This window comes from Anser anser, assembly GCF_964211835.1.
Source record: "Anser anser genome assembly, chromosome: 2".
NCBI classification, from domain to species: Eukaryota; Metazoa; Chordata; class Aves; order Anseriformes; family Anatidae; genus Anser; species Anser anser.
In genome coordinates this window covers 115120410-115133287 of record NC_139721.1, presented here as the reverse complement: position 1 = coordinate 115133287, position 12878 = coordinate 115120410, and the positions used below count along the sequence as shown (strand labels likewise).

Sequence of the window (12878 nt, the reverse complement as noted above, 5' to 3'; positions counted from 1 at the left end):
TCAAGAGATGTTTGGCCAGTGCCCTCATTAATATGCTTTAAGTTTTGATTATCCCTGAAGAGGTCAGGCAGTTGGACTTGATGATCTTTGTAGGTCCCTTCCAACAGAACTATTATTCTATAATATTCTTATTTAGGCACTTTTCATTCAATTATTCAGTAAATAAATATTAATATTGTGTATTATATAAAAATGTAATTGCTAATATCAGATACTCAAAGCTACTACTGCATTACATGGAAAAGCTTCTTTGGCACCATCTTTTCCGTGTAAATAATTTAGAGTAAATCTGTATATATCTAGAGACCTGCCAGTATTCATTAAAATCAAGCTGCAGGTCCCACTTAAGCTTCTACTTTTCCCATGTTGTCATTTTTGAAGCCATGAGTTTAGTTTCTTCAGTAAGATGGAAATACAGAGAAAACTTATTGAAAATACAGAGAAAACTTATTGACATTTGTGGCTTCATAGTCTGTTCTACTCAGAAGAATTTTTTTCTATTAAAAAATGAAAAAGAAAAAGAGATTGCAAATCCTACTTTCTACTTCTGAAAACAATACCTTCATCACTTTAAAATACGGTATCTGGTCAGCTCTATCTGAGTTTTACATGTCATTTTAGAACTACTCATTGAGATGATTCTTTTGGAACAGAAAGGAGCTGTGCAGTACAGCAAGGCAAAGGGAGCACACTCAGGTTTTAGAGCTGCCATATTAACATGTTTGTGAAGCAATGTTGACAGCATCAATAGTCACATATGAGTTTTTGCCTTCTCTTTTTGTGTGCTTTTCATTTCTAATCTAGCAGTTTGACTCAGAAAAGTGTTTCCAGAGTTGTTTATTATTGTTGTTGTTCTTCTTCTTGTTATTATTATTATTATTTCATGGAATACAATACAAGGTTGCATAGAAGCTGAGGACAGTTTCATCAGGAAAGTAAGCAGTTTTGAACAAAACTGCTGGCCATCTATAGAATTGCATTTGTAAAGTGATGGTGTTTAAAAGATGCCAGTTAATTCACAGATAAATACATGTTTCTGCCAGTATCTAAAGTGCTTCTTTTTTATTTCTCTCTTCTTTACTATAGAGACACTTTGAGTACTCCAAGTACAGAGGTGACCATTAATGCTTGTTTAGAGGCATATTCTAACATCTGATATCTAACTAAACAGTATTATACTATGTACACTACTAAGTAATAATGTCACTGACATCCATGGATTTCAATGGGCAAAAAAACTCTCCATCAGCTAACAAGTTCTTAACTGCCACCACTGCAATTTTTAGTAAAGAATAGCATGAAGTCTAACTATACAAACACTCTATTGCATTAACTTCGACATACTACAAAGGCTGGTACAGAGTCTTCCCTGAATTAATATATGCTTGCCTCAGAATGAGGAAAGGGCTGGTAATAAGCCACATCTTCATCCTAGGCCTGGTCTTTGTTTGATCCTGGGATGGCTTGTCTGACTGATAGTCACTTTCTGTGACCCTTCAGGATCACAGATGTTAAGGGATGCTTCACTCTTCCCCATTCATTCGAGTAGAAGCAACCTTTGCCTTGTTGTGCCACCAAAGAGAGCCCCTGCAGGCAGGTACTTAGGACCAAAATTTGCCACTTCTGATGCCTAATTCAAAGAGGGACAAAGTCTGTAATACTTGGCAGAAAAGCATGACATTGTGAAAACTGACAGTTCCTACTTTTATGGACACAGATAGAGAGAGATACCAACTCTAACTGCATCAATAATATCATGTCTAGCTTCATCTTAAACTTCATCCAGTCCAAATAGAATTGCTGTGATTGTAATTTCTCTGAGACAGGCTTGCTAATTCTTGCTGATCTTTTAGAGGCTCACCCCTGCCATCTGTTAAAGCAGCAATGTGGTATGCCAATTTGTTAGGGCAACACTGCCTTTTGGTTGGCAGTGTGTTTACTGCTGTAAGGCTGTCTATGCAAAACATTCCTGTTAGCGCTTGTTAGCATCTGCGATCAGCTATGTGCAAAAAACAAATGGCATGGGGTTTGCTGGCACTTGTGCTTGCCAAAAGAACAGTTTGAGCTGCAGAAGGTACCTGGTAAACCTATTAAAATATGCAGATGTCAAAATCGATGGTATGTTATATAAAGCAGGCATCAAGCACTCTCTTAAAATGAAAGTATACTGGCACAGATGGATCATTTAAAGAGGAGTGGAGGCAAAGGAAGGAAGGGCCCAGAAACACATTTTATGGTTTACTCTAAGTAGTGAGTGTTTGGTTAAACAGGCCAAACAGAATCTCAGCAGATTTTCTGATGTTATTTGTCATTCTGATATCTGATGGAGGAGCAAAATGAAGTCTAAGTAACATTCATTCTCAGGTGAAGTTACATGGAAGGACTTGAACCAATCTAACGACTCGTTATCCCCCACCTTGGTCCTTAAACAGAAGGTCTCCATTTCAGCTGTGCACTCCTTCTGCTTCTCTTGTACTTGCCCTCATAGAGTTGGTGGAAAAGCATAAAATAACAAGATCTCTCCTTTTCACTGGAGTCAGATCATTTGACATTTTCCATAATTTCAGCACTAAACTCATTCCATAGCAGCTTAAGCTGATGTAATTGGTTTTCCTACCCTTTTCCTTACACTGTCACCAGAATACATAAGATCCACGGCAATCTGAGCCATTTCAAGTCAATAACTATGCAGAAAGCTAAGGAGTGCTCACTAGGAGTATGGGTCCTCTAAACATGATAAACTGATAAAAAGGCTCATTGTTACTAAGAGGTGAAGATTTTATTTTCTTTCTGCTCCCCCTCCTGTCTGCAGCTGTTCCTGGCACATGCTTGCCCTTCACATACACTAACATCCAGTGTTCTATCAATCCTTCCACAAGTAAATTTAATGCACTAAAATTTTAGAGAACTATCCACACACACACCCCCAAAAAAATCCACTAATTTTCTGCCATATTAGTGAGTTTAAATAACTCACAGAAAAGTCAGAGGATTCAATATGTGGCACAGATGTTGAAAATGAAGGCTATATGGCTGTGAACAAGGAAGAGGAACAATGAAATATCAGTATTTTCCATTTTCAGAAGAAAGAAGTAATTGAGTCTGCTCAACTACATTTAGAAATGCATCTGAGAAGAAAACAGTGGTTTCCTGCTGGCATGGTTCGTCCAGACACTTTGCAACACAGTCTGACAAGTTCTGGAATAGGCTTAAGGCTAGTAATCAGAGTATGTGGCTGAAATGGTTCTGGGGCTAAGATAGAGAACTATGGAAACCTACAATTTTACTTCTTTGTCTGCTTCAGAACTGGCACCTCCTGGTTACGCCCTGGATTTGGAATGTCACAGTCAGAACAATGGGAGCCAAATGGTAGTTGTTACTTTCTGTGTAGTCTCCTTTAAAGTCACTAGAACATATCCACAGGAAATATGGGTGTTTCCCACAAGATCTTCCATTTCTCCGAGATCTTTCTGAAGTCAGCAGAGAGCCAGGACAATGATCTGTACACCTGAAACACATTGCCTACGAGGAAAGACTCAAGGGACTAAGCTTGCTTAGTCTAGAGAAGACTTAAGGTCCCTTTAAATACCTGAAAGGAGGTTACTGAGAAGACATGTAGCCAGGATCTTTACAGTGGTGCACAGAGGGATGAGCAACAGTAATCATAAACTGAAATGGGAGGTTCAGATTTGACAGAAGTAAAATATTTTTCACCCTGAGGACAGACAAGCATTGGAACAGGTGCTTGGAGAGGCTGTAGAACCTCCATCTCTGGTGAGTTCCAAGACCTGAAGGGACAAAGCCCTGTCCAACTTGATTCGAATTCAAAGTTGACCCTACTATCAACAGAAAATTGGACTGGGTAGCCTCTGAGGTCTCTCCCATCTTAATTAATTCCACATTTTTTGGCAGAACAGTTCTTCCCGCTCCATTTCAGTCAGCTGCACTTTAAGCAGAAATTCACAATTAAACTGTGAAAGTTATGAAGGACCTTTATTTTTGAATAATGATTGTTGCTCTTAAAAAACAGCCTGCAAGCCCTCCCTGCCTTAATTCAGTTATGTAACCCTTACTAGTCATTATAGTATTTCAGCAGCAAGGTGACAAGAAGTGTTAAACAGAGAAATACTATCACAACACATTTAAACGTAGCACATACGTAAAACTGAGATTCTCTCACAGGTGCCTGTTGCTGTCCAGACTCAAGTGTCAGAGACATAACGTCAAAGTGACAAGTTTGTAAAGACCAGAGTTTCTGTATGAAAGATCAACATGCTCTTATCTCATTTGAAAAGAGCCTATCTCTAGAACACCACGCGTTGATTTAAAATAAAAGGCCAATGAGAAAGCATAAAATATATATATATGCTCAACATCTGCCCATTTTTTTACAGGACTCCAGAAAAATCAGCAGCTGAAGAAAAAAAAAAAAAGATTAATTCTTAAGTTCTGTAGTGTTTTTCTCTTCCATTAGGACATGGAGGGATCAGGGATTACTGGCTTGCTAAGTGAATCCAGAATTACAGGATCAAGAGTGCCAAAGGTGAGTGGATATTCTGAGGGAGGGGAGCATTGATTTTTTTTTTGTCTGTTTGTCTGTTTCTTTGTTTTCCAAAACCAAAACTGTCATGTCTCTGCTTTTTGGAAATGCCAGTTAGCTATAGACTAACCAGCTATAGACCCAGTCAGCTATAGACTAACTGCACTGCACTGGCTTCAGTTGCTCTAGAATGATATTACAATAACTGTGTCTCCTAAAGAATCTGAAATGTATTTCTCTGATACCTGGTTAGCTGAGGATTTTTAGATAATTGAGTGGTATATATTTAAGAGATTAAATGATGAGATAGAGTTTCTTTCCATCATCTTGTTCCCTGTTTCTTGTTTTACCCCAATAGATGCCCTTCTTGCGTATGAAGATGAATGAAATTGAAATGTTACAGTTTGACAATAAGATATACATAATCTGAAAATACCACTTAAACTAAAACATTGTTCCCAGTAGTATGGAAATCATGACCCAGAAAAAGGAATGCTTTTTCCTCCATCAACCTTGTCTCATGATATTTTTGTCAGTGTGAGACACTCTAAAACACTGAGTACTTGCCACATTTTATCTTAATTCTTAACAAGTAACACCAAAACTACAATCTACAGTGACTTGCCCAAAGCAGGCAATTATCTAGCATTCCTTCTCCCAGAACTGTCTGCATTGTTCTGATTTGGTCTTCTGAAGTCCTGTTCCCATGCTCACTCTGAAAGAAACATCTGAACACTCAAAATATAGCTTTGAAAGAATGAGCCTTGTTGCCCAAGTCTGGAGAAAGTACTGCTGAGAAAGACCTTGGGATAAGGTAGATGCCAGACTGAATATTCAGCAACAGTGCACTCTCACTGCAAATAAGGAAAACCCTGTGCTGCAATGCATCAAGAAGAGCATGGCTAACACATATAAAGATGTTATTATGCTCTTGTACTCAGGGTTAGTGAAGCTGCAGTTGAAATATGGAATAAGAGATGTGTTGCGTTTTTTTAGTTTGTTTTGCTGTTGTTGTTGTTGTTTTTCACCCCACATCAAGAAGGATGTGGAGAAGACAGAGACAGTGCAGCAGAGACCTGCTGGGTCAGGGGCTTCGAGCATGTGACTGGTGAGGACAAGATGAAGGAGCTCAAACTGTTTATTCTGGTAAAAAGAAGACAAAGGTGTGATCTAAGAGCTGCCTACAATTCTTTGAAGGGCAGTTGTAAAGCTGATGAAGCCAAATGGTTCCTCATAGCACCAGAGGGTGCAACAAGTGACAATGGCCCAAAAACTGCATCTTGAGACGTTCAGGCTAAACCTTAGGAGAAACTGATTCACTAGGAGATTGGTGCAGAATTGTGGCAAGCTGCCTAGAGAGGATGCAGAAGCTCTCCATTGTTGGAGATTTTCAAGACCAGGATGGACAGAGCCATCACGGACCTGATGTATAGGTGGTGATGTTTCCAGTTCAATGGGGACACTGGATTAGATGGCCTCCAGAGGTCCTGTACAACCCTGTTTCTATGATTCCATGAATCTTCAGAAATGAACTGGAGCCAATAACAAGTTTGAGAAGCTCTTTATTGTGCTGGTTTAGTAATTGTGAATCACTGAAATTGTAGCTGACTCAGTTCAATATCTTAGAGAATTTTCCCATTCTCTTTTCCTAGCTGCTGAAAAAGTTTCCAGAAAACTGTATTTACAAGAATAGAATTAATTAGCCAAAACAAACTAGTGTCCAAAATGAGATGTCCAAAGCTGGTTCTGAAATTGCCCATTCTGACTTGCCTAAATGGCAGACTTATTCTCGGTTTTGATTTTGTAACAGACATGGTTTCTGAGTCACTCTGCTATAAATACTGAAAAACATCTAAATGCAGCTGAACAAAATTCTGGAATTTTCCTTTAATCGGGAACAGTTTTTACTTGCTGGTACTGCATAAAACCATTATGAGTCACATTCAGTGATAACTCCAGAGGTTCCAGACTATGTTTGAGAGAAAACAACATATCTGCTTCTAAGAGGGCTGTAACTCAAAGCAGCTGCTAAGAAGTAAATTACAACTATTCCCACTATATAGCTATCTAATGATTTTTTTATTCATCCTTTATCATAGAAACATAGAACCATAGAATGGCTTGGGTTGGAAGGGACCTTAAAGATCATTCAGTTCCAATCCCCCTGTGATGGGCAGGGATGCCACCTACTAGATCAGATTGCCCAGGCCCTCATCCAACCTGGTCTTGAACACTTCCAGAGATGGGGCATCCACAGCTTCTCTGGGCAACCTGCTCCAATGCCTCACCACCCTCCGAGTGAAGATTTTTTTCCTTATATATAATCTAAATGTCCCCTCTTTTAGTTTAAAGCCATTCCCCCTTGTCCTGTTGTTATCTGACTGAGAAAAAGTTGTTTTCCATATTTTTTATGAGCTCCCTTTAAGCAGTCAAAAGCTGCAATGAGGTGTCCCTGGAGCCTTCTCTTCTCCAGGCTGAACATCCACAGCTCTCTCAGTCTTTTTTCACAGGAGAGCTGCTCCAGCCCTCTGATCATCTTTGCGGCCCTCCTCTGGAGCCGCTCTAACAGTTCCACATCCTTCTTGTGCTGGGAGCCCCAGACCTGGATGTAGCACGCCATGTGGGGCCTCACACTTTTTTAAGAATGTACTGGTCATATTTTGTCTAACAGAGAAAATAAAATTTTATGTTAAAAATTTTTGTAATAAAAATGTGTGTTAATAGAATTATTTCTTATCCATGTCAGAATGGTGCATAAATACCAACGGGCCACTTAGACCCCAAGACACCTGCTGTAACATGGTACTTTTAAAAAATCTTTTAGGAAGTTTGGCAGTTCCTTTTTGTTGCTCAAAATAAAATTTTGTCTGTTAGAGTAGCTATAATTCCCAGGGTTTCTATTCTCTTTCTACCACAGATCAGTGTAAATTTTTGTTGGTGGTTTATTTGACAGTGTCTTGTCTTCATATTCCAGATGGAGATGACTTAATCATTTGTTGGATTTCTTTTTTCCATTCTACCCCCTCAAATGATCCATAATGGGACAGTTAATTTTGTTTTTAAAGAATCATAATTGGCCTTTACAACTGACAAGTGGAATTTGCATCCCAAGAAGTATGCTTCAAGCTATTTTTAAGCCTGGCAAGACATTACCATATTGCTTGTACTTTGTAATACAATGTAATCTTATACAAGGAGGCAAATTCAAAAAAAAAAAAAAAGTAAGCAATTGAAAGTAATCCCTTGCAACAAATGCACTTCAACAATTTAATTCTTGTTACTGCATACTAGTACATTTTTTTGAAAGTATTAGAAATAAAATCCTTCTAAGAAAAAAAATATCTATAGCTCTTTGCATGATAATATAAATCAAGGCACTATTTACTAGAACAACAAATATAAAACAATGCTTGTATCTTACTACTCTGTTGATGTTTCTGATCTCAGATCCTCTTTTTGTAACAGCTGCGATTATGGTTCTTTTTTCTTCTGAGAAAATTTGTTACGAAATGTTGCCTGGATTTACCAGTAAATGCAGTGAGATTTAATAGGGTTCTGCAGAAAGACATGGACAGCGTTTGGACCAAAAGTACTGTATGAACAAGAACATTCGAAAGCTAACCTATTTTGCTTTGGCATATATTTTTGATTTCTATATATTTCTATATTCCCAGTATTTGCTGGGATTTATTTAACTTTATGGTTAATATTCACATATGGGGTAAGTATTAGATTAATTGTGTTTCCTTTTACACTGGGTAACGCAGAATGTGTGTTAATAGGATTATTTCTTATCCATGTCAGAATGGTGCATAAATACCAATGGGGCACTTAGACCCCAAGACACCTGCTCTAACATGGTACTTTTTAAAAATTTTTTAGGAAGTTGGGCAGTTCCTCTTTGTTGCTCATTGATACTTCATTCTGGTTTCCAGGGGGTTGCATGTGTTTTGTTGAAAGAGGAAGCTGTAGGGAGACCTTTCATTTCCAAAAGGTGATAAGAAAAGCTTCTGAAAATGTTGGGGGAAAAGAGAGTTGTTCTTTGCCTTGTTTTCTCTTTGAGCTCAGCTGTGACACAATTTTTCCACCTTTATGCTACTATTGGTTAAGTAAGCCATGTGGGAAAAAATGGAGAAATGTTAAAAAAAAAAAAAAGATAAAAGGGCATATTTCCAAAATGGAGCCTTAGACAAGAAGAGTTTGCTTCCAATCCTATATAAAGCTTTAGTACCATGCAATTTAATAGTACAGCATGGCAACACCTTTTCAGCACCTTAAATCTGTTGTATGAAGTTAAGGAAGTTCCAGGTCTTCGTTGCCCTGGGAAATGACAGGAACACTGAGAGAGCATGAAACGTAAAACAATAGGTTGTGGACCCCACCCTCTCTTCCTTAAATTTATACACAGCACAGGTCACAGAAAGAACATTGCCAGCAACAGCTGCATGCATCTCTTTCATAGAACAATGCCAATCAAAGATCTGTCCAGCCCACTATATGTAGGGTCTAGTGTAGTGCTCAGTTTACATGGCTGCAAAAAAGTCCCTCCACTGGGTAACAACTCCTCCTGTTAATGTTGGAAGACAGCATTACTTATGAGTATGGGGGTAGGATGATGATGCATATATGAACATGACTGGAACTGAAAATGTAGTCATAAACTTTGACCAAGAGAGTTCACCACCACCTACACTAAGTTTATGGTTGCTTAAACTTGACTCATTCATCCCCAAGACCATGGAGACACAGAAAGGAATAGATTATGTATTGCTCAATTTCTTACAAAATCAGATACACTACAGAAAATCAATATAAAGTGGCTGTAATACACTATAATTCTCATGGGGATAAAATTTACACCCACTTTTCATGGTTATAAAAGACTTCACTAGGCAACAGTGGCAAAGTACAACAGCTACCCACTTCCAAAAAACAAAGGCTCACATATTATATTCAAGATATAGTCGTGTTTCATATCTCCTTCATCCTTCAAACATCCAACAGTGAAGGCCTGTTGTGACCAAAGTCTGATGTCTTTCCTAACAAATAAAGACCAAACTCTGCTTTTACACTTATTATTATGAAAAAACTACTTTCCTTTAAAAAGAGTCTACAGTCTTCATTCACTTAAGAATATACACACTCCTGAAAGACAGAAAGCATAAACATAACATTCCAGGCAATGGTAATAGCTTCTTGATGCTTTATTCCTTTTCATATTATTCAACTGAAATGAACTACATTGTGTATTCTTTGTCTAATGAAATCGAGGAATCATGTCTAGTCATAGCTAGAGTGCTGCAGAGTCGGCCCTGAAGGTGGAACATGGCAGTACTCATTACATTGCTTGTGGTATGACACAGTGTCTGGGTAGATGGGGAGAGCAGTAGCACAGAGGAGGCTAATTTAACTGTATTGAAGGAAGACTGCGGGTCATTTGTGGATGCACAAGATCACTGTGGCATTGGTAGATCTGGGGAATGTTACTATATGCATCTTCCAGACACCAAAAGGAAGGTTCAGGCACGCAGTTTGATGGATGCACAGCAAAAGTAACATGTGCTAACCAGAAACATTTACGATGTAAGTTGTAACTGGGAGGTTAAACCCCCAGAACTGGTTCACAAATGTATATTGAGCGTCACTTCACCAAAAATGTGCTCTGTTTTTACTAATCATTTTACTCCATCCAGTGTTTTGTTTCTAAGGAAAGTAACATACATGTTTAAAATCCTCATAACCACAGTTCACTTTGATTTTTGAGCTGTACTTACTGTATCTCTGTTTCAGGGAGAAAGAGGAAACATTGGTCCACCAGGTTCAAAGGTGAGAAATTCATATAGCTTGATCTAAAACCTCACTCTTTTCCTCCTCTTAGTTTCCTTTATATGGGAATAATAAGGGGGTAATGAACATTTCTTGCTCTCTCAGTATCTTAAAGCTCAGGAAGGTTTCCCTGGAAAAACAGAACCTTTCTCTGTTGAGTTGTAAATGTCAGGAGCCAGGTAACCTGTTGCTTAAGAGATCTGTTTAAAATATGGTTACAATTATATTTAAAATCCAGTTACGTGTGTGATGTCATGGTGTTTTGTGAAGCCACTTTGTTTTTTGGCAGAACAAAAATGAAAATAAGCAAAGTTTATGTGAAAACTAAGTTCCACCTGCCTTCCCATTCTTAATAACAGGGTTCATAGCTAGCACACCACACCAAAGCACTCCACCACTACAGTACATATCTGTAGTACAACAGTAGATTCATCTGTGTTGTACAAAGGTCTCAGGACCCATCCACAACCCTAATCCAGTGTTCCACACAGAGGCCACTATTGTTCCCTATTTCTGTGCTAGAGCTTGCCATTTTCCTGCAGCCAGGTTACTCCTAACACAAATGTACCATTCGGAAGGTCCAGGAATGTAGAAATGTTGGCTGGAAGAACCCCAGACATCATCTAGTCCAATATCACACTTAATGTGGGATTATCACCAACACCAGATCACATCAGCAATTAATTTGTTTTGCTGAGTCTTAAATAACTCCAAGGAAAATGCAAAAACTCTCTGGGTATCCTGTCCTGGTGCTTCACTATCTGCCTAGGAAAGACAGTTTCCCTAACATGCAGCCCATGCCTCCAAGCTGTAATTTGTCCTAGCTGTCTAACTCACCTCATGCACCAGTGTGCAAGCTAGACCTGCTGTTCTGGTCAGTTCAAGTTCTAGCCATGGCATCAAAAGCAGCCAGTTTACACTGGTTTACACCATGTTAGTTAATGGTGCAGGAGTCCATATTTCCTGTCCAATCTTCCCCCTCATCATCCCTGTCTTTTCTGCTTTGGACCCTCCTTGGAGCCCACCCCAAAGTTTCTTCTGCTTGTGTCCCAGCTGCTTTCTGCATGACTGACTAGGCTGACTTGGGTGCCTTTTGCAGATGTAAACCAGCAGATGGCAGCACTGGGACGCGTAGAAAAGAAATCAAAATTAAAAAATTAAATAAAATAAAATAAAATAAAATAAAATATAAAATAAAATAAAATAAAATAAAATAAAATAAAATAAAATTAAATTAAATTAAATTAAATTAAATTAAATAATAAAATTAAATTAAATTAAAACGTTTCTTTTGCATTTGGGACAGCACTGAAATCAATAGTTGCTGTATGAAACAAGGCAAAGACAATTATCAATCTACCCTTCTATTTGCTGAATATTTACAGAAGTATTGCCACAGTCTTCTAACAGCATCTGCTTATTTAATTTTTTTTAAAAAAACAACAATGTAGCAGGACTCTGTTTGACATAAATTCCATCTGCTCTACATATTTGAAGCATTGCCATGGCAGAGATAGTTGTTAGTGAAGTAACTAAAGCTGATACACTAATGCATAGGACAGTTGTTTTGAACTCTTCTTTTTTATCTGCTTGAGGCTATAAATTATTTTCTTAATTATTATTCATACAGGTGTTTTGTCCTGTGGTCCTTGTTCTAGTAACTAGTATTGCTGCTATGATATATACATTTCAAACACATACATACATTGTAAGTGGAATGGCTTCAAAGTTATTTAAAAAATAGTCAATCTCTCCAATCCTCAGGTTAAAAACAAAAGAAAACAAAAGAAAACAAACAAACAAAAAAAGAAAACAAAAGAAAACAAGGAACATTTTTAGTTCTCTTATATTTGAGCAAAGAGCAACTCTACAATCTTAAAATATTGAGGGAAATGAGGATGTCTCTGAATAACTTATTTAATTAAAGCGTGGTACGTATCCTGTGTCTTTTCTTCCAAACTAAAATTCATTAGTAAAATCAATTGGTGAAATTATTCAGGATTTGTAATAATAGGAAGTTGATTTACATGTACCAGCATGCCTGAAAGGACGGCATTCTGCTACAGAATGCTGTTGGTTCATTGTTATTCTCTCTGCCCAATTACCTTTGCTGCAGAGAGATAATTTTCTACAAGCACTGAAGAGATTTAAATTGCAAGTACCATTTTTACAAGTCATGTTGGTGCCTAAATCCCATTAGTATTCACATACTTTTTATGTGTCAGTTCTCTACAAAATGAAAATGCCTTAAAAGATCTACTTTATCTTAATAAACTGAACATTTATTCATGAGCCACATGTTTTGCTTTTCACAGACAAAAATAGAAACAAAAGTGAGAAAATCCTTCCTTAATGAGGTGGACTTATTAAATCTTTTATGATGGTAGTTCTATAATAAGGCACAAGTAGAGAGAGGATTTTGAGTCCTATGAAATGTTAATTTGAACTTCTTCTATCACACCAAAAATGCAACACAGAAGGCTATTTGACTTTGGATGCTTTATGAATCTAT

At 37.8% G+C, this 12878-nt stretch overlaps 1 protein-coding gene across 1 annotated transcript in view; it reads left to right on the top strand.

Annotated features, from left to right (window-relative positions):
• COL15A1 (collagen type XV alpha 1 chain) overlaps positions 1-12878 on the top strand; it is a 126838-nt gene that overhangs the window by 62310 nt on the left and 51650 nt on the right. Inside the window, exons 12-13 of the mRNA XM_083825865.1 lie at positions 4475-4543; positions 10331-10366. Coding sequence (XP_083681991.1) covers positions 4475-4543; positions 10331-10366 — 105 coding nt within the window. The remainder of the gene's footprint in view (positions 1-4474; positions 4544-10330; positions 10367-12878) is intronic.